General features: G+C 49.8%; 1 protein-coding gene across 1 annotated transcript; it reads left to right on the top strand.

Moving 5' to 3' along the window:
* Positions 1-785: 785 nt before the first annotated feature.
* LOC110479231 (trifunctional purine biosynthetic protein adenosine-3) lies at positions 786-25,095 on the top strand. Its single transcript, XM_077781714.1, has 20 exons — positions 786-930; positions 2,337-2,432; positions 3,409-3,583; positions 4,916-5,027; positions 5,479-5,538; positions 6,344-6,469; positions 6,885-6,972; positions 7,707-7,792; positions 8,210-8,378; positions 11,698-11,929; positions 12,041-12,135; positions 12,834-12,943; positions 15,755-15,953; positions 17,615-17,764; positions 18,753-18,959; positions 19,685-19,825; positions 21,188-21,318; positions 23,290-23,431; positions 24,426-24,541; positions 24,823-25,095. The coding sequence occupies exons 1-20, from the start codon at positions 786-788 to the stop codon at positions 25,093-25,095; spliced, it is 2,853 nt and encodes a 950-aa protein (XP_077637840.1).
* Positions 25,096-26,888: the final 1,793 nt, after the last annotated feature.

Here is a 26,888-nt window from a genome sequence, read left to right on the forward strand (position 1 = left end):
GTGGAGAAACTTGATGTACTGGTGGTTTGTCCAATGTCTTTGGAGAGGTGGCTCATTCACTCTCCAATCCAATGTCACCTTTGGGAAAGTATAAAAGTTGGAGTCAGGGAATAAACTTTCTTCTTTACCTTGCAAATAGCAGGTGGCTCACGTTGTGCTTTCACGTGTCCTATAGAGACAAAGAGGAGACTCAGAGGTGCCCTCATTGCTCTCTACACTCCCTGAAGGGAGGTGCAGACAGGTGGGGTCGGTCTCTCCCACCAGGCAGCACTGACAGAACCAGAGGACACAGCCCCAGCTACTTCAGGGAAGGTGCAGGTTGGATATTAGGGAAAAATTTTCACTGAAAGAATAATAAAGCACTGGAATTGTCTTCCCAGGGAGGTGGTGGAATCACCATCTTTGGATGTGTTTAAAAAAAAGACTGGACATGGCACTTGGTGCTATAGTCTGGTTGAGGTGTTAGGCATGGGTTGGACTTGATGATTTTAGAGGTCTCTTCCAGCCTCATTATTCTGGGATTCTGTGATTCTCTGATTCTGGGACTCTGGGATTCTGGGATTCTGTGACTCTGGGATTCTGGGATTCTGTGACTCTGGGATTCTCGGATTCTGGGATTCTGTGTCCATCCAGTGGCACTGCTGGCACAACCACCGTGTCCCGTGGCTACGAGCACCTTTGTGCCACAAACGGGGTTAAAATCACCTGGAACCTGCAGCAGTGGGTGGGATGTCTCTGTCTGGGCTCCCTGGTGAGGCAGTGGTGCTGCTGTGCTCCGCAGGGCCATGGCTGAGCGGGTGCTGGTGATCGGCAGCGGGGGCAGGGAGCACGCCCTGGCCTGGAAGTTGGCCCAGTCCCCACACGTCAAACACGTATTTGTGGCTCCAGGAAACGCAGGCACAGCTGACAACGGGAAAATCTCCAATTCAGGTAAAAAGAAGGGGGTGAAATCCCAGTGCAAGCAATCAGCACTGCAGCAGCTGGGACAAACCAGCTGTGTTGGAGCCCAGCACATCCCTCTGGCTGCCCTGGCTGGCTCCAGACCCTGGCACGGGGCTTGGAGACCCTGGCACAAAGTCAAAAATACTTGTGGCTTCAATTTTAGACCATGGAAAAGGTTGCCAAGTTTATATGAGGAATTATAAGCCACAAGGGTTTGAGCAGTGTGATATTTGGATTAACACAGGGTGGAAAAGTAGAAATTTGGGGTTTTTAGAATGTAATTCAGGGGGTCAAGATGGAGGAATTTGGGCATGTCCTGACCTTCTTCTCCTTCTTCTTGCCCTCCATGCCTTGGTGTGATGGTGGCACTTTTCTGTTGGTTTAAGGTAGAGACACACTGTCCAACATAAATGATCGGCATTGGCACAATATTGTAAATATAGTACAGTAATTTTGAATATATAATGTAAACCCCACCTAAGGCAAGAGGCAGATGGCCATGGCTTCCTTTCTAGACAGACTTGGGCAGGTCAGAGAAAGAATGTTACAGATAAGGAAAAGTAACCTTGAGAACTCGACCCTACACATTTCAGACTCCTCCTTTGGCTGCATGAGCTGGGAAATGAGGATTTGACACTCCTGGGGTCCCAACAGGCTGCCCCCGAGACAACTGGGCAGGTACCAGTTGCTGTCTTTTACTGGTGCCACAGATGATTGAGGGCACAGGTTCCTTCTTCATTTTGTGCTTTGTTTCTGAATTTCAGAGCTGCCTCCTAAAACACCCTCTTTGTTTTTAGCCTTGCTGCCTAAGCTAGCGAGGCTACTGCATTTCCACACCTCATCTCTTCCACGTTTGTGCTTGAATTCTGTGACCAATTCCAGTGAAACTTAACCCAGAAGCAGAGGGCTCAAAGCTCTTAAATCTGAACAGAAACATCTCTGTGTCTGCCCAGGCTGCTCAGCGAAATTTAGCTGCACTATCCAATGCTTTAAGTGAATCTTTACTCAGCTGTTGAAATTGAGTTTCTTTCCCAATTTAAAAAATAAAATTGTTATTGCTAAAATTGTTATTGTTATGATAAGCCGCTTTTTTGTGATGTTGAATTGATATTGTTCTGATAAGCAGCTTTTAAAAATATATCTTGATTACATATGACAAGTAAAAGAGATTTAATCAGTTAGCAGATATGTATTAAAAACAGTAAATTGTGCAAATTGGAGCTGTTCCCGGGTCCTTTTGGACTCTGCTATTATTACATTGATATTCTACTTTGCCCTTAGTGGGCTGCTTCATGATTTTAATCACACTCTTAGGAGGATGGAAAAAAGACATTTTCATCTCCTGCCCCTTATTTAGGCTTTACAGCCATCAGTTAATTATTTTTCCTTTCCAGCTGTATTAGTGAGCAATCACACTATCGTTACCCAGTTCTGCAAAGACCACAACATTGGGCTTGTGGTAGTCGGCCCAGAAGCTCTTTTGGCAGCTGGTAAGTCAATAAAATAATTCAATAAACCTAATTTGACAGAAAAAATGAATAAACGGTATGATAATATTATAATATAATAAATGAACGTAACATAATAATATCAAAGAATATATTAGGTTGAATTAAAATGGGGGGTAACTTAATAAAATCATTCAATAAACCTAATTTGACAGAAAAAATAAATAAACTGTATGATAATATTATAATATAATAAATGAACGTAACGTAATAATATCAAAGAATATAATTAGGTTGAATTAAAATGGGGGTAACTTAATAAAATCATTCAATAAACCTAATTTGACATAAAAACTAAATGAATGGTATGATAATATTATAATATAATAAATGAACGTAACATAATATCAAAGAATATAATTAGGTTGAATTAAAATGGGGGGGTAACTTAATAAAATCATTCAATAAACCTAATTTGATAGAAAAAAGAAATAAATGCTATGATAATATAATATAATAAATGAATGTAACATAATAATATCAAAGAATATAATTAGGTTGAATTAAAATGGTGGGGGGGGGGCGGGTAACTGTGGGAGTGCTCAGGAAAGCACAGAGATAAAGAGCCCTAAAACCAGAGGCTGAGAAGGGTCAGTGGATATTCAGAACCTCATTTGGAGGGTGAATGAATTACCTGAGAGTGGATATTCAGAACCTCATTTGGAGGGTGAATGAATTACCTGAGAGTGGATATTCAGAACCTCATTTGGAGGGTGAATGAATTACCTGAGTGGATATTCAGAACCTCATTTGGAGGGTGAATGAATTACCTGAGAGTAGGTATTCAGAACCTCATTTGGAGGGTGAATGAATTACCTGAGTGGATATTCAGAACCTCATTTGGAGGGTGAATGAATACCTGAGACAAAGGGAGGAGGAACACAGGGATGAAGGGAAGCCCCTTTTGCCGCCCGGCTCCCCAAGAGCCCCCTTGTGCTTGTGCTGTTCTGTGGCTCAGGGATCGTGGATGACCTGAGGGCAGCAGGAGTTCAGTGCTTCGGGCCCTGGGCCAGGGCAGCCCAGCTGGCCTCGGACAGCAGCTCCAGCAAAGCCTTCCTGGAGCGCCACGGGATCGCCACGGCGCGCTGGAGAGCCTTCAGCACGCCCCAGGAGGCCTGCAGGTTCATCACCAGGTACCCCTGCTCCTCTGCCTCCCACCTGAGCTTCCCACGGTGTGGGTTAATCAGCGCTGTAATTAGAGACAGCTGATGGAGGTGCAGGTGTGGAGCCAGCTGGGAGAGCTGGAGATGTTCAACCTGGAGAGGAGAAGCTCCAGGGAGAGCTCAGAGCCCTGCCAGGGCCTGGAGGGGCTCCAGGAGAGCTGCAGAGGGACTGGGGACAAGGATGGAGGGACAGGAGCCAGGGAATGGCTCCCACTGCCAGAGGGCAGGGCTGGGTGGGAGATTGGGAATTGGGAATTGTTCCCTGGCAGGGTGGGCAGGGCTGGGATGGAATTCCCAGATTCCCCTGGATCCCTGGCAGTGCCCAAGGCCAGGTTGGAGCAGCCTGGCACAGTGGGAGGTGTCCCTGACATGGCAGGGCAGGCACTGGGTGGGCTTTGAGGTGTCTCCAACCCAACCCTTTCATGATTTCACAATTCTGTGAACTGCAGCAGGTTGATTTTTCTGTTCTGAATTCCCAGCTCTTCTTTTCCACCTGCTCCTTAAGGATACTCAATAAGTCGTTTATAGACAAAAAATTGTCATAAAGAAAATATTTCAACGAATCTTTCAGTTAGTTAAGGGCTAAGAATAATTTCTACCCAGGCAGATGCCAGCAAAACACTCTCTGAAGGATGATTTGGAAGGTTTTGGTCAGATATCCATAACTAAAGGAGAACAGTCCCATTTCCTTGCCTGTGGGTTGTGTTCCCAGACTCCCTGTCCTTGCTGCCAAGTGCTCCATGTGGGATAAACTCATGGAACCTGTGGGGTTTTTTTAATAAAACCCTTTCTATAAAGATTGGGAATAAAACCAACTTTTTCACTGGTTTTGCTCTGTAAGAACACCCAGTTTATGTTGCTGCCACACAGAGACAAGGCCGACACCTTCTCTGTCAGCAAGTGCAAGGCTCCAAAGGGAAAACTGTCCCAGGTGTGCACAGCAAGATGGGGAGAAGGGGTGGGAGCTTGGGTGGTATAAACTAGGTTGAGGTTTAACCTAACAGAAATCATAGTGTGGAAAGGAGAGTGAAGTGTTCTTTCAGGAAAAAGGAAACTCAGCCCTTCAAAAAATGTTTTATTTGGCTGCTCACAAGCCAGAGGGTGAGCGGGTGAAGTTAAAATCCATTTATTACCAGCGTGATGCTTTGTTCTTTTTTAACTTCTGGATTTAGTTTGTGTTTCGGAGTAAGTGGGGAAACTCTGGCGGTACAGTGGGAGTGTGGGGGGGTTCCAGGAGCAGAGTGGTGCCTTCCCTGGATTCCCTGGATGCAGCAGGGATGTCTGACCTCTCTTCCCTTAAAGCACAGATTTCCCTGCCCGGGTGGTGCGGGCACGGGGGCCAGCGGCCAGGAAAGAAGTGACCATTGCAGCCAGCAAGGAGGAGGCCTGCAGAGCTGTCCAGGAGATTATGCAGGTGGGAAAATCCTTAATTAATCCCTGCCAGTGCAAATCTTGGTGCTCTGTACTCTGGGAGCTTGTCATTCCTGCTGCAGGGGGTAAGAATTTCTGGGAGAAATTGGTCGTTCCACTCAAGAGTTTCCCTGGGTCTCAGATTCCAGCCGTGTCCCCCAGGCAGGGCTGGGAAATTTTGTGACTGAACTTCTGTTCCAGCCTCAGATGCCATTTCTCTGCCCCTCCAAATTGTAATTGTTCCTTGTCTCCCAGGCCTGATAAGGAATATTCCAGTGTTGCCTCCTTACATCCAAATGAAATTCCATTGGCTTTCCCCGCTGGCCTTCAAGCAAGCTGGCACTCCTCATACACATTGGTTTTTTGTTTGTTAAAAGAAAATTAAGAGAGTATTTAGGCAGTGGATTTATATCTGCTCACTGGGGGTTTCTTTTGTTTTGTTCTGTCTTTTACAGGACAGAATGTTTGGAGAGATGGTTGTTATTGAAGAACTGCTTCAAGGGGAAGAACTTTCTGTAGGTATTGATGGTGTGATGTGCTTTTATATTTTGGCATTATTGCTGTGCTTCTGTATAAACACAGAAGTTTATTGTTTAAATTTTGTTTGCTTTATTTGCACCTTGAGAAATGTATACCTATTGCATATATATAACATGCAATCTAAGCCCTGTGTCATGCTAACCAATGCATGTTGTCAGTAGATCTTTCTTCTACATTAATAATGACATTGCAGTGGTTATTTTAGGGGGGAAATGTGGGGTTTTTTTCCCATAAAGTGACCTGAAACTTGTTTTTATGGAATCTACCTTGGTTATTTTTTGTTACATCAGTAACTTTGTGCTAATATTTAGTGCCTCTTTTAGGCTATTCACATGCCAGAGGACAGGCATGTGTCCATGTGACTCAAAATGTGATTCATCAAAGGGAATTGTAATGAGAGCCACCATTTCTCTTGGTAATTTAAACATGAGAAAGAAACAATTAATCCTTCAGGTCAATGGGCTTGTAGCAGAATAAACAGATCCTATTGGATCTAAATTGATTCTGAGAAATTCTTTACTCAGAGCATAAAGGGCACAGGGTGCCCAGAGCAGCTGGGGCTGCCCCTGGATCCCTGGCAGTGCCCAGGGCCAGGTTGGATTTGGGGCTGGAGCAGCCTGGCACAGTGGGAGGGGTCCCTGCCATGGCAGGGGTGGCACTGGGTGGGATTTAATATCCTTTGCAGTCTGGGCTTCTGCAATTTCTACATTTTCCAGCAGAACTGAGCCTCGCCCCGTGCCCAGGGTGTTGTCACCTCTGTGTCTGTGTCTCCCCCCGCAGTGCTCCTGCTTCACCGACGGTGTCACCGTGGCCTCCATGCCCCCGGCCCAGCCCCACAAGCGGCTGCTGGACGGGGAGCAGGGCCCCACCACGGCAGGGATGGGAGCCTTGTGCCCCGTGCCTCAGGTACAGCCCCTGCAGCTGCCCCTGGATCCCTGCAGCTGCCCCTGGATCCCTGCTCCCACCCCTGGATCCCTGCAGCTGCCCCTGGATCCCTGCAGCTGCCCCTGGATCCCTGCAGCTGCCCCTGGATCCCTGCTCCCGCCCCTGGATCCCTGCTCCCGCCCCTGGATCCCTGCAGCTGCCCCTGGATCCCTGCAGCCGCCCCTGGATCCCTGCAGCTGCCCCTGGATCCCTGCAGCTGCCCCTGGATCCCTGCAGCTGCCCCTGGATCCCTGCAGCTGCCCCTGGATCCCTGCTCCTGCCCCTGGATCCCTGCTCCTGCCCCTGGATCCCTGCAGCTGCCCCTGGATCCCTGCTCCTGCCCCTGGATCCCTGCTCCTGCCCCAGCCCTGCCTCGTGGCTTTCCTCTGGTTGTCAGGTTCCAGAAGCTCTCCTAGAGCAAATCAGGAATGCAATCCTCCAGCACGTCGTGGACAGCTTGAGACAAGAAGGAGCAGCCTATGTAGGTGAGTGAGCAGCTGAAAACCAAGGTAAGCCCCTATCCAGGCCACTTCCATGGTCAGAGGCTGCTTCTCAATGCCAGATGGTATTTGATTTAAAAAAACAACCCAGCAGCAGCTCATTTTTCATGCAGTGTTAAGCCCCACTCGTTTGGTTCACAGCTCTTTGGGAGAGTACTTTGGCCTCGTTTCCTTAAAACACCACGATTTTATTAATTTTTTTTTAAATAAAACAGATTTATTTGCAGTTCAGGGCAGAACATATACTTCAGTCCTGCAGTACTGCTCACTCCTACATACAACAATGTCCATTTTCTCCAGATCTTTATCCAGAGGCTGTTTTAGGAAAGGCAGGTGCCCACAGGTGTCATTTGATGCCAAGGGCTGCTGTTGGCACTGAAGAGATCTCAGACCTCCAAAGAGTTGGGCTCCCACCCACATCTTCAGCTTCTGCTTTTTGGGGCCTTTCTTACAATGCCTGAGTAAGAGTGGAGTGGGAGTTGAGTAAGGATGGAGTTGGGTGCACGATGCCAGAGAACTTTGTGGGGTTTAAACTGTGGTGCCCTGCTCCTCTGGTGGCTGCTTGTCACCTTTATGGATATTTGGGAATTCTTATGGCTTGCAGAACTCTTGCCCCTAACGCCTTCTGATTTGCAGAATGTTCCAAAATATTTATTTTAACAGAGTTCTTGAAAGAAAGAAAGAAATGTTTAAGTTCATTTTCTTGGCTTTGTGTCCAGGTGTGCTGCAAACAGGTTTGATACTGACCAAAGAGGGGGTGAAGGTTTTAAACTTTAAATGCCAGTTTGGGGACCCCCAGTGTCAGGTGAGTGGAACACACTGGAAAATTAAAGATGCTACATTCTTTTACCTCTTACTGTTGTAGTTTATTTCTAGGGAAAGATCTGGATGTGAACATCTGAGGTAACTTAACATTATGTCAGCTCCCGTGAGCTTTTTTATTAGTTTAAAAAATCTGTTCCTCAGATTTCGTTTTTCTGGCTAGAATCAGAATGGGAGGGACCTAAATTAATGTTCCTTCTACAGAAGCCCACACCTTATGTTTCTAAATTTATGACTGGTGCCAAAAGATGCTGCAAATTAAATTAAAACCCAGAGTTTCCAACTCTACTGGCTTGGCACATACAGATTGTATTCCATCAACTGAATTTTCCCTAAGGTGAATGTCAACAAGCAAGCAAAATAAAAATTAACTTACATCACTCTGAAAACTTTTCTACAGGTAATTCTCCCTCTGCTTAAAAATGATTTGTATGAAGTGATTCAAGCAACAATTGATGGCAGACTCTGCAGCTGCATGCCAGCCTGGCTGGAGAACAGAACTGCTGTGTGTGTGGTCATGGCCAGCCCAGGATACCCAGGAGACTCTGACAAGGGCATGGAGGTAACAGGTAACTCTGGGGGCTTGTTAATTATTTAATTACTCACAGGGCTCCAGAGTCTGGGCAAGGTGGGCATTGGGATATTCTGTATTTATGTAGGTATTCAATATTAACTTAGATATTAGAGATAGGTATTCAATATTCATGTAGGTATTAGAATAGATATTCTATATAGATACATTAGCTATAGATAGTCAATATTCATTTGGATATTCGATATTAAATATTCATATATATTATATATATGTATTCAATATTTATATGAATATTTGATATAGGTATTTAATATTAATATAGATATTTGATATAAATGTTTGGTATTTGCATAGGTATCCAATATCTATGCATATGTTAGATACAGATACTCAATTATCATATGGATGTTTGACACTGATATTCAATCTTCATACAGCTATTAGAAATATATATTCAATATCCATATATATATTCAACATAGATATTCAGGATTCTACAGATATATTCAATATTCATTTAGATGTCAATACCATTTGGATATTGGATACAGATATTCAGGATTCATACAGGTATGCAATATCCACTTAGATATCAATATCCATTTGGATATTGAATAAAGATATTCAGGATTCATGCAGGTATTCAATATTCATTTGGATATTGGATATAGATGTTCAGAATTCATACAGGTATGCAATATCCATTTAGATATCAATATCCATTTGATATTGGATATAGAAATTCAGGATTCATGCAGGTACTCAATATCCATTTGGATGTTGGATGTAGAAATTCAGGATTCCTGCAGGTACTCAATATCCATTTGATATTGGATCTAGAAATTCAGGATTCCTGCAGGTACTCAATGTCCATTTGGATGTTGGATATAGAAATTCAGGATTCATGCAGGTACTCAATATCCATTTGATATTGGACATAGAAATTCAGGATTCCTGCAGGTACTCAATATCCATTTGATATTGGATCTAGAAATTCAGGATTCCTGCAGGTACTCAATGTCCATTTGGATGTTGGATATAGAAATTCAGGATTCATGCAGGTATGCAATATCCATTTCCTCTGTTCAGCACTCCTGGTTCAGGATCTCCTGAGATGTTTGCAATGTTTATAAACAGAGGGAACTGTTGCAGAACCATTTCCTGCCCACTCAGCTCCTGCCCTGCCAGTCCCACCCTCTCCTGGTCTCAGCTCCTGGCCAGGGCTCCTGAATTTTGGCAGCAATTTTTGGCATTTTCTCTCTGGGAACCCTCCATGAACCAGGGACAAGGTCATGCTCTGGTGCCTTGTCCCTGGCAGGGTTTCTGACCCCCTGCTTGTTAATCACGAAAAAGACATCAAATAAATGGAATTCAATCCATTCTTTTATTATTGCTTTATTTATTATAATCTTTTAGTATTTATTTTATTAATTATAATGTTATCATTATAATTATTATTATTTATTGAATTCTTATATTATTATTCCGTTATTATCTTCCATTTCAGAGTTTCATGGGGTTTATTAGTTTTTATTCTCTTTTTCACACTGAATCACATATTTTTGGATGATGCTTCCAGGGTGGGATTGTTGGGGTGTCCTGTGCAGGGCCGGGGGTGGGACTGGGTGACCCCTGTGTGTGCTTCCAGCTCAGGATATTCTGTGATTCTCTCCTTTTAATGGCTTGGCAAACGTTCTGTTCTGGAGTATTCCTTAAAACAGGATGCAAAGGGATTGGATTGCAGCAGGGCCAGGGGGGAGAATCCCCTGAGCCTGTAGCAAGGAGAAAACTGTGCTTGGTTCTCATTTCCCCAGGCGATGGCAGCAGTTCCTCCTCTTCTCTTCCCTCAAAATAGGAATCTAAAAAACCCCAAACCTTGAACAGTTTTGCTTCCCTGTGTCCGAGCAGCCACCTGTGAGTGTTTGTGGAGCACCAGCTCCAGGTGTTGCAGGGAATTGTGTGGAGGGGACAGGATGGAATAGTGGGGGAGAGCAGAGGTAACATCAGCACTGAAGGTGGAATGTCAGGGAGAGGGGAGAATCCAGGCAGGAAATGGCTGTGGATTGTGATTTCCTGCAGGAAAACCCTGCAGAAATCACCCACAGCTCCCAGAGAGAGCACAGCTTTCCTGGCACAGGGCAGGGATATGTGTGGTGGCTCCTGCATCCCATATTTCTGTCCCTGTGGGATTTCTTGCTTTACTTTTGGGGTGTCCCAGATGTGGACATGTAGGAGAGGGCCCAGAGGAGGCTCCAGGATGAGCAGAGGGATGGAGCAGCTCTGCTGGCAGGAAAGGCTGGCACAGCTGGGATTGTTCACCTGCACAGGAGAAGCTTTGGGCTGAGCTCAGGGTGGCCTGGCAGGGCCTGGAGGAGCCCCAGGAAAGCTGGAGAGAGACAATTTCCAGGGATGGAGGGACAGCACACAGGGAATGGCTCCCACTGCCAGAGGGCAGGGCTGGATGGGAGATTGGGAATTGGGAATTGTTCCCTGGCAGGGTGGGCAGGGCTGGATGGGAGATTGGGAATTGGGAATTGTTCCCTGGCAGGGTGGGCAGGGCTGGGATGGAATTCCCAGAGCAGCTGGGGCTGCCCCTGGATCCCTGGCAGTGCCCAAGGCCAGGTTGGAGCAGCCTAGAACAGTGGAAGTGTCCCAGCCATGGCAGGGGTGGCACTGGACGGGCTGTGAGGTTCTTCCCAGTCCAAACCAGTCTGGAATTCCTTGATGCTTTAGTGGATGGCTCAGAAGGGGATTCCTGGGGCCCGTGCAGTGGGATGTCTTTCACTGGTGATGCTGGTTCTCAGAAAAAAGCAAAGGTGAAAATTTCTGTTGTTCCTTGACTGAATGCAAGACTTCAATTTTCAGTGTTTGGTCCACAGAAGGGAAAGGATCTGGGGAAAGGTCTGGAAAATACATCCTGGAAGGAGCAGCTGAGGGAGCTGGGAGGGCTCAGCTGGAGATGAGGAGGCTCAGGAGGGACCTCACTGCTCTGCACAGCTCCTGACAGGAGGGGCAGTGAGGGGGTCGGGCTCTGCTGCCGTGTCCCAAGGGAAAGGAGGAGAGGAAATGACCTCAAATGGCACCAGGGGAGGCTCAGGTTGGAGATTGGAAAAGAGAATTTCCCTTCAGGAGGCGTGAGACCTTGGGATGAGCTCCCAGGGAGGTTTGGAGTCACTGTCTGTGGGAGTGCTCAGGAGGAGCCTGGGTGTGGCCCCTGGGGACAGGGTTTGGGTGATGCTGGTGGGGCTGGAGTGCAATTGGATGACCCTGAAGGGCTCTTCCCACCTTAATTCTGAGATTGTCGGCAGAGAATGCAATTCAGAAGCCTCAGAGGATCCCCTTTGTTTTTGCAGGGCTTCTGCAAGCCAAGGAGCTGGGGCTGCAGGTGTTCCACGGGGGCACAGCGCTGAAGGATGGCCGGGTGGTGACAAGTGGTGGCAGAGTCCTGTCCATCACTGCTGTCACGCAGGACCTGATGGAAGCTCTGGGAGAAGCCAACAGAGGCGTGGCCACCATCCACTTCCAGGGGGCCACCTTCAGGAGGGACATCGGGCACCGGGGCCTGCGGCTGCTCCGCCAGCCCCTGTACGTGAGCGCAGCCCAGATGTTCCTCCCTGCCCCTCACATCTGGGCCACCTCTGCTGGGCACTGCAGAAGGGTCCCTGCTGCTGCCAGCTCGTCCTTGCCTCCCCACAGGGCCCTGGTGTACAAGGACAGACACGTGGGAGCTGGAAGCAGGGAGGTTTTGAGTCGTCTGCCACAAACATCTGCTGTGAGAGGCTCCAGGGCAGGTAGGACTGGGAAGAATGTGGGAATTCCCTCAGTATACTGGTTTTTTTATCCCTAGGGGTTGGGCAATGCACTTGTGGCATTGAAACTGAGCTTGGGAAATTGGGCTGGCATCAGCACAAAGAAAGAAAATTAATTTTTTTCTTGCCACTCCTCTCATGATTAATTACCAAATGCCTGCCTTGCCATGGAGGTGACTGTGCTTCTTAGAGGTGCAGAATGGAGAGGAATATAATGGAAATCAGTGAATAAATAAAATAATAGTAATTAAAACCCTGGAGCAAAGGAGGCTCGGGGGGACCTTGTGGCTCTCACAGCTCCTGCCAGGAGGGGACAGCCGGGGGGTCGGGCTCTGCTCCAGGAACAGGGACAGGAGGAGAGGGAACGGCCTCAGGCTGGGCCAGGGCAGGCTCAGCTGGGACAGCAGCAGCAATTTCCCCATGGAAAGGGTGCTCAGGCCCTGGCAGGGGCTGCCCAGGGAGCTTTGCAGTGCCCATCCCTGCAGGTGTCCCCTGGAGGTGGCACTGAGTGCTCTGGGCTGGGGACAAGGTGGGCATGGGGCCCAGCTGGGACTCCCTGGGCTGGGAGGGCTTTGCCAGCCCCAGGATTTGGGGATAATTTGCAGTTCTTTTCTTGGAGAGAGTTTTGGGGGGTTTTTATCTCCCATAAATGCAGTCCATGCCGTGTTTGTACCTGGCAGGGGGGTGCTCAGAAGGAGGAGGCTTTGCTGCTTTCTTTGACCTGAGGGCATCTGGTTATGATGATCCCATCCTGGTGTCCCAGACCAAGGGCCTTGGCCCCAAACTGCAGGTTTGTAACTGGCAGCTCCTCTGCAGCAAAGCTGATGTCACCTGCTGCTGATTTTTATGATTTTTAAATTATTATTATTGATTTCTAAAATCATCTTTATCTCTGGGAATAGAGGACTTCTTCTCTCTTTGGGGGTATAGGGTCTTATCATTTTCCCCTCTTTCTCTTTTTAAGCTTCCTCTAGATTACAACTGCTTTATTTTCTGTTAACTTTGGTATGGAGGCTTTTGTTTGATATCAGTTTGATCACGTTCATCTCTCTATACTTTCATCTGTTATAGGGAAAAAGAGTTTTTCCCTATAGTTTTACAAGAGTTTTTCTTAAGCCTTAAGATTAAGACATTTCCTTATCCTCCCTATTTGGTATTTGATTTTTTCTTTGCTGACTTCGATGTCTTTATGTTGTTTCTTTACATGTTTGTATCTTGTTGTATCTTGGACTGAGATGTTTATTAGTTTTTTATTTATGTTACAGTTTTACAAGTTGTGAGTTTTACAATGCAAGGTAAAAAATGGAGTCGTATCTCTCTTTCTATAAGTTTTTTTAAGGATAAATTGTCTAATTAAGAAATTACACTTAAGTTATTTTTACTTTTAACTTTGTAACTAACTAGTGACTCATAATGTGGATTTTTTTTATCTAATTGCACAATACTGCTTAAACCTATGAAGAAGGTGAAGAAGAAGGTAAAGAAGAAGGAGTAGTTTCTGCTTAAAAACTTTTATGTTGTTTTATATCTATTACTATATGCTAAAACTTCAAACTGTAGGTTTTTTACCATGTGATATTACACAATTCTATTTAAACGATGCACCCATCATTTCAGTTTTATCATTTAATTTTGGAAGCTTTCTCCACAGTTTCAGGTCAAACGCAGTGTTCTCTTGGGGGCCAGTGTTTGGTGGCACAGAAAGTCTGAAATTCTCAGCAGCCAGGGTTCCAACAAGCTGCCAGGGCTGTTGCAGTGTTCCAGTCCCACCACCTGCACCCTGCTGAGTTCTACAAACACTCCTGAGCCCACCACAGGGGCACCTGCACTTGGAAAATGGTGATTTGTGCAAGGCCTGGGCATACTTCACTGGGCATGTGGATATTTTGTGGTGAAATGATAGCAGCCCAAAATGTAGCTGCAAACCTGAGGCACTAAAGCCCAGAATTTCTGCTCTAAATTAGAGGTTCCATTGGCTTCAAGGAGGATCTGTGTGGAGGAGCACAGGGAGTTGTTGAAATGAGAACTGGCAGGCTCAGTGTGTGTGGAGAGGGAGAACAGGTACCTCTGCCAGGGCACTGGGGAAAGGAAGGATGGAAGAAATAAACATTAAAGAAGCTGAGAAATAAAGAATTTTAATTAGCCAAGAGCACACAGGATAAGCTGAGTTAGGAATATATTTATGTAGAGAATTGGGACAAATTGAACCAGGGGTATATTTATGTATTGAATCAGGATAAGTTGACCTGGAGATTTATTTATCTATTAAATCAGAAGGTTTTCAACCATCAGGAGATCTGAAGCTCCTTTCACTCTCAAGCACAGCAATGTCCCTTGTTTCAAATGATTTCTGCCTTTAATGCCAGGACAACGAACAGCAGGAGATTGAGCAGAGTCATCCCAAAGGTTTTTGGCAGTCTCAGACCCTCAGGCACCTCTGAGCATGAAAAAGTGATTGCTGCAGGCTCTTGTGGGTCTTTGTTCCAACTGCTTGGCACAGAGACATCCCCAGCTGTGCTCCCAAGGTTCTTCCTTGGCCAAGGAAAGGTTGGCTGCTGCCTGCCAGGATTGCTGCTGGAGCAGTGGGAGGGAGGTGGTGTCATGCACAAAGGCCGTGGGGTGCCTGTTTCCATAGCACTCCTAAATCCAGCAGCCAGGGAAATCAATCAGGAATCCAAGCCCAGCCTTTGTTTGGGTGCTGCTCCCTCACCCTTTGGAATCCAGTGGTGTTTATCCAGGTTTTCCCCTCGCCCATCCCTCTGACTTGGGCTTTTCTGCCCAGCTGGAGCTGTATCAGTGAAAGTTTATCCACTGATGATAAAGGCCTTTTACACCCTAAATAATTCTCTGATTTTATAATTCCGTGATCCCTGTGTCACCTTTGTCCATGGCAGCCCTGTGAGCTGAGCAGGACACTCCAGGGTACCCCTGAGAGCTGGAAATGTCAGAACTTCATGGGAGCCACAACACCTGAGCCAGGTTTTATTACTTGTGAAATGCAAACACCCTGAGGATTTCTAAAAACAGACAGGAACTTCCCTGAGGGAACTGTCTGTGCTTGACCAAAGATCTGCCAGGGCCTGGAGGGGCTCCAGGAGAGCTGCAGAGGGACTGGGGACAAGGATGGAGGGACAGGAGCCAGGGAATGGCTCCCACTGCCAGAGGGCAGGGCTGGATGGGAGACTGGGAATTGGGAATTGTTCTCTGGCAGGGTGGGCAGGGCTGGGATGGAATTCCCAGAGCAGCTGCAGCTGCCCCTGGATCCCTGGCAGTGCTTTAAGGTCCCTCCCAACCCAAATCATTCCATGATTCTGTGATAATATTCCAGAAAGCAAACAAAAAAAACCAAAAAAAAATGACAATTTCTAGGTAGCTATGGCTGAAATTTGAATTTATATTAAAAGAAACAGCAAAACAGATTTTACTTTTTCTGTCTGCAAGAAAACTAGCTGTTTTCTCTTGATTTCAACCAGGTAATGCACCAGGTTCTATCTTCCATGTGTGTCCTGCAGTGATTCCTTTCAGAGAAAAGAAAGTTTCTGCTGTTTTCACTGATGAATAATTGAGTTTGCCTGTTTCTCGTTCCCACCATGTCTTGCAGGTTGCCCAGGTCTGTAAAAGACACGACACCATCGGGCAGGACCTGGTGGCTCTGTGTGTCAACGACCTCCTGGCCCAGGGGGCTGAGCCCCTCTTCTTCCTCAGCCATTTGGCCTGTGCCAAACTCAATGCTGAGGTGATGGAGACAATCAAAGAAGGAATAGCTGAGGCTTGCAGGAGTGCAGGCTGTGCTTTCCTGGGTATGGACCCTCCTCTCCTCTGAGATGTGAAGGGGCTGAGGTTGAATTTATCACCAGAGGAATGGACTTGGCAGGAGGCAGAGGCAGAATGTGGCCCTGGAATTGTTGGTTTCTGTTTGGTGGGAAAAAAACAGTTGAGAATTTGTGCTTCCTTCTTGTAAAATGGGTCAGCACAGAAAGATGGGGTTTAGTGTTTGTGCACGTGGATCCTTGTTCTTCCTTCTTTATCCCTGAACAAAGGAGAATAGAACTGGAAGCCTCACATTCCACAATGTTAATATTTTCAAGCCCTCTCCCATACTCAGGGAGGTGCCATGTGAGTACCAGAAACAATAATGACAAAAGCACTTCTTTCATGAAGCTTTGTTTTGTTGGAGTCTTGAGGTGAAGTAAGAAACCAAGAAGAATTTAATAAGATATCTGAATCTTCTTGGGCTGTGTGTCCCTGGATGTGCTGCTGACTTCAGGAGATGCCATAAATTTAAAATGGTGTTACAAGAATGGCTTTGAGCTGAGGGAGGGCTGGCTGGGTGGGAGATTGGGAATTGGGAATTGTTCCCTGGCAGGGTGAGCAGGGCTGGGATGGAATTCCCAGATTCCCCTGGATCCCTGGCAGTGCCCAAGGCCAGGTTGGACACTGGGGCTGGAGCAGCCTGGCACAGTGGGAGGTGTCCCTGCCATGGCAGGGGTGGCACTGGGTGGGATTTGAGGTCCCTCCCAACCCAAACCATTCTGGGATTCTGGGAGTCCAAAACGAGCAGAAGCAGGGGGTGCTGACCGCTCTCTCCCCTTGCAGGTGCGGAGGTGACAGAAGTGGCAGCTCCGTGTCCCCCGGGCCACTGTGACCTGGCCGGGTTCGCGGTGGGCGCGGTGGAGCGGGGCCAGAGGCTGCCGGGGCTGCAGAGAGCCGAGGAGGGGGACGCGCTCCTGGGGCTGGGCTCTGCCGCCATCCACGGCCGCGCCTTCGGCGTGGTGCGGAGCATCCTGCTGACATCCTCCCTGCACTGCTCCTCACCTGCCCCGGGCAGCTGCGGGGACACCACGCTGGGTGGGCGCTGCTGCTTCCCCGGGCTGTGCAGGGCCAGGGCTGCTCCCATCCGGCCGGGCTCCTCAGCCTTTGGGGTCCGCTGCTCTCCTGCAGCAGCCCTGCCTCCTTCCCCAGGCCTGCTGCAAGGACTGGGAGAGAACCTGCTCAGGGAAGCATTCCCAAAAACACCCCACGGCCTGTGAAACAAATTCATTGATTTCAGCCTGGGGAATGGGAGGCTCCGGGAGAGCTCAGAGCCCCTTCTAATTCCTAAAGGGGCTCCAGGAGAGCTGGAGAGGGACTTGGGGCAAGGGATGGAGGGACACGACAAGGGGGAAGAGAGGGGACATTTAGGCTGGATATGGGGTTGGAATTGTTCCCTGGCAGGGTGGGCAGGCCCTGGCACAGGGTGCCCAGAGCAGCTGGGGCTGCCCTGGATCCCTGGCAGTGCCCAAGGCCAGGTTGGACACTGGGGCTGGAGCAGCCTGGGACAGTGGGAGGTGTCCCTGCCATGGCAGGGGTGGCACTGGGTGGGCTTTGAGCTCCCTTTCAATTCAAACCAGTCTGTGGTATTTTGATTCTAAACCTCTCCTGAGGTTTTAAAACAGGACTGAGCTGAGGCTGTTGTTTGCAGGAGATGTTCTGCTGACCCCAGGGAAGATGTTCAGCCCAGCTCTGCTGCCCATCCTTCGCTCGGGGCACGTGAAGGGCTTTGCCCCCACGGCCGAGGGGCTCCTGGGGGGCATCTCCAGACTCCTGCCCGAGCACCTCAGCGCTGTCCTGGGTGAGTACCTGAGGTGCTCCTGTGGGACAGAACTCAGGCCCAGCACGGCCTTGACCTCCCAGCTGCAGCTGGAATCCTCAGAAACGTCCCTGCAGAGGGGAACAGCCCCAGGTGGGTGCTTCCCAAAACCATTCCTATTCCAAGTCATGAGCCCCATTGTTTGTTGGAGAAGGGAAATTCCAGAGAAGATTAAGGGCAGCACACCTCTAGGACAAAATGTGTTGGAGTAGATCTTGTGTTCTTCAGGACACCTCTCCAAACAAAACATTTTGACCAAATACTGAGGTTTGGTAGGGCAATAAATTTGCATTATTTTCTCCACACACACACACATACACATTTAATGCACTTTTTGGTAGCCTCCCCACCATATCTGACATCTGTGAGTAAGGCAGGACTTTTTCTGATGAAGCCAAAACTGGGAAAAGAATTTAGACGTTTGAAATACTAAAGAAAACCATGTTCATGTGAGTATAAAAATACAGTGGGGAGGGGGAAAGAAAGGTGTCTTGGGTGTGTTGGGTTGTATTTCTCTAGAATGAAGTTGGAAAGAAAGAAATTTCCAAGGCCAGGTTGGACACTGGGGCTTGGAGCACCCTGGGATAGTGGAAGGTGTCCCTGCCCATGGCAGAGGATGGATTGAGATGGGTTTTAAGGTCCCCTCAGCTGGGACAGCAGCAGGAATTTCCCCATGGAAAGGGTGCTCAGGCCCTGGCAGGGGCTGCCCAGGGAGCTTTGCAGTGCCCATCCCTGCAGGTGTCCCCTGGAGGTGGCACTGAGTGCTCTGGGCTGGGGACAAGGTGGGCATGGGGCCCAGCTGGGACTCCCTGGGCTGGGAGGGCTTTGCCAGCCCCAGGATTTGGGATTCTGTGGCAGCAAGAATTGCTCTCTACCAGCTCTTGTGACACATCACTGTCATTGCAGACAGTAAATAATAAATAATAACAAACATTTGTGGTGCCCACACACCAATTTCAATCTTTCCCAGATGCTCTCAGCTGGAAGATCCCTGAAATCTTTGGCTGGCTCTACAAGGAGGGGAACCTCTCTGCAGAGGAGATGGCTCAGACCTTTCCCTGTGGGATCGGGGCTGTCTTGGTCGTGCAGAAGGAGCTGGCCCAGCACGTTCTCCAGGACATCCAGAGGCAGCAGGAGGCCTGGCTGATTGGGAAGGTGGTTGCCCCTTGTCACACAGGTGAGCAGTCCCTTGTTGGACTGAAAAGACTCCCTGTTCCAAAGTCTGTGTAGTTCACACCACTTTCCTGTTGTTTCACTAAGCTGGAGACTGTTGGACACCTCCACATTTACATTTCAGTATTAAATAAATGAGAAATGAGTTCTTGTTTCAGAGTGGCAGCACCTGGATAACCTCTTCCCCTCCCTGAGGCTTCAGGGAATCCCTGTGCTGATTGTTCCAAAAATCAGGGCATCTTTTTCCACACTCATGATGATCAGCTCCCCTACTGTCCAGCCATTCCCAGCTCACACAGACCTGAGTAAAGGTTGACGAGAGGCCACAGCTTTGTACAGTCATGTGTGGTGATGGTCAGTCTGAATCCTGGTGTGTCACTGATTGACAACCAACAGGACATGAACCAAAATCCCTCTGGAAACCCAAGAATTTGGACAGCCAAAATGTCACCTCAGCTCATTTTTAGTGTCCTTTTGCAACATGGGAGGTATAAAAGATGGGACTAATCCTTGCAAAGGCCATGCCTGGGCCTTTGTGAACAACTCTGTGAGCAGGTAACACCAGAGACTAGCACGGCTCCCGAGACCTGGGATCCCTCTGGAGCTCTATCTGTGCCAGCATAAATTCATTGCAGGCACAATTTCCTGTCGTTAAAACATTATTAATAAACTACATCAAGTAAGTTTAGAAGGAAAGGTAAAATCTATTTTCTCATGTGTTTGGAGCAGGTTCTCACATTGAAGTGGAGAATCTTGCAGAGGCCCTGCAGCTGAGCAGCCCCCAGCAGCTGCTGGACGCCAGCACTGCCAAGATCCAGCCCCAGCCCGGGAAGAGAAAGGTGAAGGTGGCTGTTCTGGTCTCTGGAGCAGGTGAGTTGTCACTTGTCCTGGCATAGAGAATGTCCTCACACAGGAGAGGCTGATTCAGGTGTGTCCTTTCTTCCAGTGGAATCTCCAGACCCGAAGTCCAGGGTTTCACTTTGCAAGTCAAGAAGTTGTGTTGCACTGCTTAAAAACTGAGCTTTATCAGTGCCCCCACCCTCAGTCCTGTTTGTGGACCAGCAGATCTTTGTCCATGCAGCAGCTGAGAGCCCCTCCCAGGGCTGTGGTGTAGCAGAGTGGGGTTTGGCTGGTGGGTGCTGCTGCCTGTAATCCCCATTAAGCATCTCCAGGAAAAGCTGCTTGGGGAGGCATTCAGGCAAGACAGTCAAGCCACCTGTGAAAAGCACGTTCACTCTGCTGTGAAAATGTAAAAGTTCAATAAAGGACAATGGGAGACAAGGACCACAGAGCAAAGGTTATTACTCGGGCAAGAGCACCCCATTATCTTCGGGGACACCCCTTAAATACCTTTTCATTACATTAGCCCTTTGCATATTCATAAACCCTTATGCACAGTAAACTTCTCCCCAAAGTTTACACGTTCCAAGAATTGTTTATTTTATCTTCTTGGAGGCACTTTTTTAGAGCATGTTTACTCTTTGATTGTGCTTTTAGTCCTTTTTTACATCCCCCCCAGTTCTGGGCCCTGGCCCACGCTGCCTTCAGAGGGCGAGTGCTGATGGCTGGCACATCTGTCCAGGTGTGCTCATCCTGTGTCCTTTGGGTGTTATCCCATCCCAGCAGGCATTTTAACACAGGCACACTGATAGCAGCTATTGCACTGAGCTTCATTACCAACAGAAATAAAAACCACCTCTTTATAACAAAGTTGCTTTAACACCACACATATAGAATCCACTTTCCTATTTGTGAAAAGCCAACATTATAATGTGTATCTATAACATACCACAGCCAGCTCAGCCAAGAGGGGCAGAAGGGCCTTTTGCAGGGTCAGTTCCAGCGAGGTTTATTTCAGCAGGCTGAAGGGAAACCAGGGACAAAAGATGAGCCCATGTGCTGTGCACAAGGTTTAAGCAGGGGATGGCACAAGGGGCAGGGCAAAGGGCCTCGCCCTACAGGGAAGATGGGGCCACCCACCAGGGATACCACAGCCAGTGAGGGAACAGGGAAAGGAGAAACCAGGAGAGTTTGGGACATACGGGGAAGGGAACTGGGATGGATCCTGGTGTTGTACAAGACTCCACGAGGAAGTACTTTCCAGCTAGGGTGAACTCTATTGAAGTCTCTCCAAGGCAGGGCTCTGGGATTTCCCTGAGGGGAAAGGACTCGGAGGACTCCCCAGCGTGGGTGCTGAGGTGTCCCCCACGCTCTGCTCTCTCCCCGCCGGAGGCACGGCCCTGCCGGCGCTCATCGGCTCCGCCCGGGAGCCGGGCAGCTGTGCCCAGCTGGTGCTGGTCATCTCCAACAGACCCGGCGTGCAGGAGCTGCGGAGCGCCGCCCGCGCCGGGATCCCCACCAGGGTGAGTGCCGGGAGCGACCGCTCACTCGGAAAGTGTTCAAGGCTTTGTTAAACCTCAACAAAAATTACAGCACAAGGACTAAATAAGGGGAAATTGTAGCGCTGGGAGCTGCCCTCGTGGGTACCCGGGTACCGCCTCGTGGGTGGCTGGCTCATCTTCAAGATGGGTGCTCAGTCGTTTATACCCCTGGGGGTTGCATCAGCCACCCCGAGCCCTTCCCAAAGTCTGTCAGTCAGCTCTTCTTTGCTGTATTTCGGTGGATTGCTTTCTTGTAACTTGATTGGAGGTCAGGCGTTGTCATGCCCTCCCCCAGCAACAAGCTTTTCCATTCCCAGCTGCCCCAAGGAAGGAGTGTATGTACATGGCTTCTTTCTACCTGTCCTAAACAACCCAGGTGGGAACAATGCAGAGGGGGAGAAAAAGGGGACTCTGGGGACAAGAGAGGACATTTAAATAATTATACATCAACAAAGCCTCTCTTAATATACACACAGTATTCATCCCTTAATTGGGAGAGCTAATCATCTCATTATCCATCTGTAACAGTAAGGACACATCCCCTTCTCCTTTCTGTTCCCAGCTGCTGAGCCTGTGGTTGCTCAGGAAATGCTTGCTGAGCGTTGAGGTTTCACTTCAAAGTAAAACTTTCCCCCTGGATGCAGCACAGAGCTGGGAGTCCTCACTGGGCTCTGGCGCCTTTTCCCAGCTTGGCAGTGAGTGCTGCATGCCAGGGAAGGGATTTCAATGGATTATTTGGGTCTGAAACTGCAGCCCATGAGCCTCAAGCTTAGGCTGAAATAAGCCCAACTTCAGGTTCTGCAGACCACAGGAATGTGTTGCCTCCTGGGTTTATCCCTCCTTGGAATCACAGAATCCAAAAATGCTTTGGGTTGGGAGGGACCTCAAATCCCACCCAGTGCCACCCTGCCATGGCAGGGACACCTCCCACTGTCCCAGGCTGCTCCAGCCCCAGTGTCCAACCTGGCCTTGGGCACTGCCAGGGATCCAGGGGAATCTGGGAATTCCATCCCAGCCCTGCCCACCCTGCCAGGGAACAATTCCCAATTCCCAATCTCCCATCAAATCCTAATTTGAAGCCATTCCCTGGCTCCTGTCCCTCCATCCTTGTCCCCAGTCCCTCTGCAGTTCTCCTGGAGCCCCTCCAGGCCCTGGCAGGGCTCTGAGCTCTCCCTGGAACCTTCTCCAGGATGAAAACCTGTGTCTCACATTGTGCCCAGTCCCATACAAGTTTTCTCCTGCCTGTGGGCCACAAAGCAGCTCTTTGGGACAGGAATTTGTTCTGGCTAGTTCCATAAAAACCCCTGGCAAGGACCATCAGCATTGTCTGAGAACATTCCATGACGGGATGTCAAAGGCAGGAACTCCCCCTTCTGACATCAAGTGGGTTTGAGCAGTTTTTACAGCTGTGCACAGGTGGAAATAAACTCTGCTAGAGGCTGTCCCTGCATGGAAAGGGTTCTGAAGCAGTTTCTTCAGCTCCTGGGTTGGATTCACATGATATTTTTCAAAATAAAAAAGTAATACCAAAATTCACTCACATTTTCACAGGTAAGGGCACAAAGTTTTGTGAGCCCCTTGTTTGCAGGTCCTCAGGAGAGTCAGGAATCAGCACTCACCTGGGGGGCTGAAAATGGGAGGTGGGGCAAGAATAAAGGACCTCCTCCTCCCCTTACCCAGAGGGCCTGGCCAACTGACTCCACTGCCTCCCTGGGCCACTCATTCCATGCCTGACCACTCTTAAAAGGGAAAAATTGTTTCTAATCTTCAATCCGAACCTCCCCTCGTGCAATTTAGGGCCAGTTCCTCTCCGCCTTTCACTTGGGACATGGCAGAAAGACTGACCCCACTTCACTGCACCCTCCTTTCAAATCATGGAGCATCCTGGAATTAATCTGGTTTGTTCCTCACTTGTTGCCCATTCCCACCTTTTGTTGTGTCTCACTGCTCCAGGTGATTGATCACAAATTGTACGGGAGTCGCTCGGAATTCGACAGCACCATTGACCGAGTCCTGGAGGAATTCTCTGTGGAGCTCATCTGTCTGTCAGGGTTCATGAGAGTTCTGTCCAGCCCTTTTCTCCGAAAATGGAAAGGTAAGAAATTAAATGGAAAACAGAAACTAAAGCAGGGCTGGTTGGTCTCACCAGGATTCCACTGCCAGAGCTCCTTGTCCTTTGATTAAATCCCTCAGCCCTGCTGGCACTACTGACATTCCAGGAAGGAAACCCTGTGCTTCCCTCTGGCAGTGGGGCTGTGGGAATTCTGGTGTGGGAATTCTGAATATGGGATTCTGCTTCCATTCCCTCTGGCAGTGAGGCTGTGGGAATTCTGAATATGGGATTCTGCTTTCCTTCCCTCTTTCAGAGGGGCTGTGGGCATTCTGGTGTGGGAATTCTCAATATGGGATTCTGCTTCCCTTTCCTCTGGCAGTGGGGCTGTGAGAATCCTGGTCTGGGAATTCTGAATGTGGGATTCTGCTTCCCTCTGGCAGTGAGGCTATGTTGGGATTCTGCTTCCAATCCCCCTGGAAGTGGGATTGTATTGGGATTCTGGCTGAGGATTGCCAAGGAACCCCTTGTGCTGCCTCAGCAGTGAGAGAGGGGCAAAGTAGGGCCGTGGGGTGGCTCTGTGCCTTCCCCAGGGAAGGACTTCAATCCCATCCTTTGCCAGGGAGCTGTGCTGGGGAGTCCTGCTGAACTCTGAGCCCCTGCAATTCCCACTCAGAGAAAAATGGGAGAAAGATGGATTTATCCATTCCCAGGAGGGATTTCTCCCTCCCGTGGTGCCCTGCACATCCTGACACAGCTCCGTGGGTGCCCCAAGTGAGTGAGGGGTGAGCAGTATCAGCTCCTGAGGCCTCGCTCAGGAGTTACTCACTCACTGACAGCTTGGACAGGCTCCTTTGGGAATGTTGCTGCATCCGTGCTTCTGAAAGAGCAGAATTCCCCCAGAGCAGAGCCATGCTGCTCAGGGTTTGGACTGATGATCACATCTCATTTTATTTTTAAGAAAATTCTGTTCAAATTATCTTCTTTTTTTTCCTTTTTTTTTTTTTTTTTTTTTTTCTCTTCTCACACTGATGTCCAGGGAAAATTTTGAATGCTTCTCCATCACTTTTTCCACTCATCAAGGATGGAAATGCCCAGCAAGAGCCCCTGGAAAGTGGATTCAAAGTCACAGGCTGCACTGTGCATTTCGTCCTGGTGAGTAGCCTCAGAACTGGGAAAATTAGGAAAATTAGGAAGTTAGCAATTTGGTTTTTTCCTTATCTTTCTGGGGGCAGAAACAGGCAGCGTTAACAGCTGTGGGAAGGGGTGGCATTGTCACCGGTAAAGACCAGGCACAGCTGGGGTTGCTTGAAGCCTTGTCTTCTCCCCTTGCATTTTGGGTGGGTTCTTCCCATTTCTCCTGCTGGCAGGAGGAGACGAAACCCTTTCTAGCCGCACGGCCACACCGCAGCCCTTGCCCCGCTCTGTGCCCGCAGGAGGAGCCGGGCGCCGGCGCCGCGATCCGCCGGGAGCCGCTGCCCCGGCCGGGCCGCCCGGAGGCAGCGCTGGGCGAGCGGCTGCAGGAGGCCGAGCTCAGGGCGTTCCCCCTGGCCCTGCAGCTGGTGGCCAGCGGGGCCGCCTGGCTGGGAGCCCACGGAAGGACGTGCTGGAGGAGGCGGGAGAGCCGCGGGATGAGCCCGGAGCGGGGGCACGGAGCGGCCTCGCCCGAGGAGCCGCCGGAACGCGAGGGGATCTGGGCGGGTCCCTGAGGGGATGTGCGGGGACCTGAGGGGCTGTGGGGACCCTGAGGGGATGTGGGGAACCTGAGGGGATGTGGGGGATCCTGAGGGGATGTGGGGATCCTGAGGGGATGTGTGGGAACCTGAGGGGATGTGTGGGACCCTGAGGGGATCTGGGGGGACCTGAGGGGATCTGGGCAGTCCCTGAGGGGATCTGGGTCAGTCCCTGAGGGGCTCTGGGCGGGACCCTGAGGGGATGTGGGGGAACCTGAGGGGATCTGGGGGGACCTGAGGGGATGTGGGGGAACCTGAGGGGATCTGGGGGACCCTGAGGGGATCTAGAGGAACCTGAGGGGATGTGGGGGACCTGAGGGGCTCCGGGCGGGACCCTGAGGGGATCAGGGGGAACCTGAGGGGATCTGGGGAATCCTGAGGGGATCAGGGCAGTCCCTGAGGGGATGTCGGGGACCCTGAGGGGCTCTGGGCAGTCCCTGAGGGGCTCTGGGGGACCCTGAGGGGCTCTGGGGGACCCTGAGGGGATCTGGGGGACCCTGAGGGGATCTGGGGGAACCTGAGGGAATCTAGGCAGGTCCCTGAGGGGCTCTGGGCAGTCCCTGAGGGGCTCTGGGCAGTCCCTGAGGGGCTCTGGGCAGTCCCTGAGGGGATCTGGGGCAGTCCCTGAGGGGATCTGGGTGGTCCCTGAGGGGATTTGGGGCAGTCCCTGAGGGGCTCTGGGCAGTCCCTGAGGGGATCTGGGGCAGTCCCTGAGGGGCTCTGGGCAGTCCCTGAGGGGCTCTGGGTGGTCCCTGAGGGGATCTGGGTCGGACCTTAAGGGACTCTGGGCTGAACCTTGTGAGACTCTGTGCAGATCCCTGAGAGGATCTGGGCTGGACCCTAAGGGGGTCTAGATAGGTCCTTGAAGGGCTCTGGGCAGGTCCGTGAGGGGCTCGGGCTCTGCTCATTTTCCCTCCTCTTCCCTTCTCCTCCATGTCCTTCTCTTGGATGTCTCAGTATCCCAAGTTTTGGTTCCCAGCCTTTCCCCTGAGATGTTAGCTTTTGTTACACCCCCTTGGAAAATCCATGGTGGGAGCCAGGCTGGCTTGTCAGGTTTGGAATTCCTTCATTCTCTTTTTAAACCTGTAAAGGAGAAAATGTGTAACATGGACAGGGCTCGAGCTGTAAAACTGATCTGGTGTTTCCAAGGGGAACTCATCCTTCCAAGGGATCCATTTCTATGGCAGAGCAGCAGAAGCTTCCCAGAATAATCCCAAACCTGCTGCTGCAAGAGTGGGACAACAAAGTCATGGAGCTGCTGGAGAGAGCCCAGAGGAACCCCAGAGCTGCTCCAGGGCTGGAACCCCTCTGGAGCCAGGATAGGAGAGCTGGGAATGTTCAACCTGGAGAGGAGAAGCTCCAGGGAGAGCTCAGAGCCCTGCCTGGGCCTGGAGGGGCTCCAGGAGAGCTGCAGAGGGACTGGGGACAAGGATGGAGGGACAGGAGCCAGGGAATGGCTCCCACTGCCAGAGGGCAGGGCTGGCTGGGAGATTGGGAATTGGGAATTGTTCCCTGGCAGGGTGGGCAGGGGCTGGGATGGAATTCCCAGATTCCCCTGGATCCCTGGCAGTGCCCAAGGCCAGGCTGGACACTGGGGCTGGAGCAGCCTGGCACAGTGGGAGGTGTCCCTGCCATGGCAGGGGTGGCCCTGGGTGGGATTTGAGGTCCATTCCAACCCAAACCTTGTGTGATTCTGTGAAATCCCATTTCACATCAGGCTCACATGGCAAAATATCAGAATCTGGATCAAGGTGCCTGTGATAGAGATG

This window comes from Lonchura striata, chromosome 2 (genome assembly GCF_046129695.1).
Source record: "Lonchura striata isolate bLonStr1 chromosome 2, bLonStr1.mat, whole genome shotgun sequence".
Taxonomy (NCBI): Eukaryota; Metazoa; Chordata; class Aves; order Passeriformes; family Estrildidae; genus Lonchura; species Lonchura striata.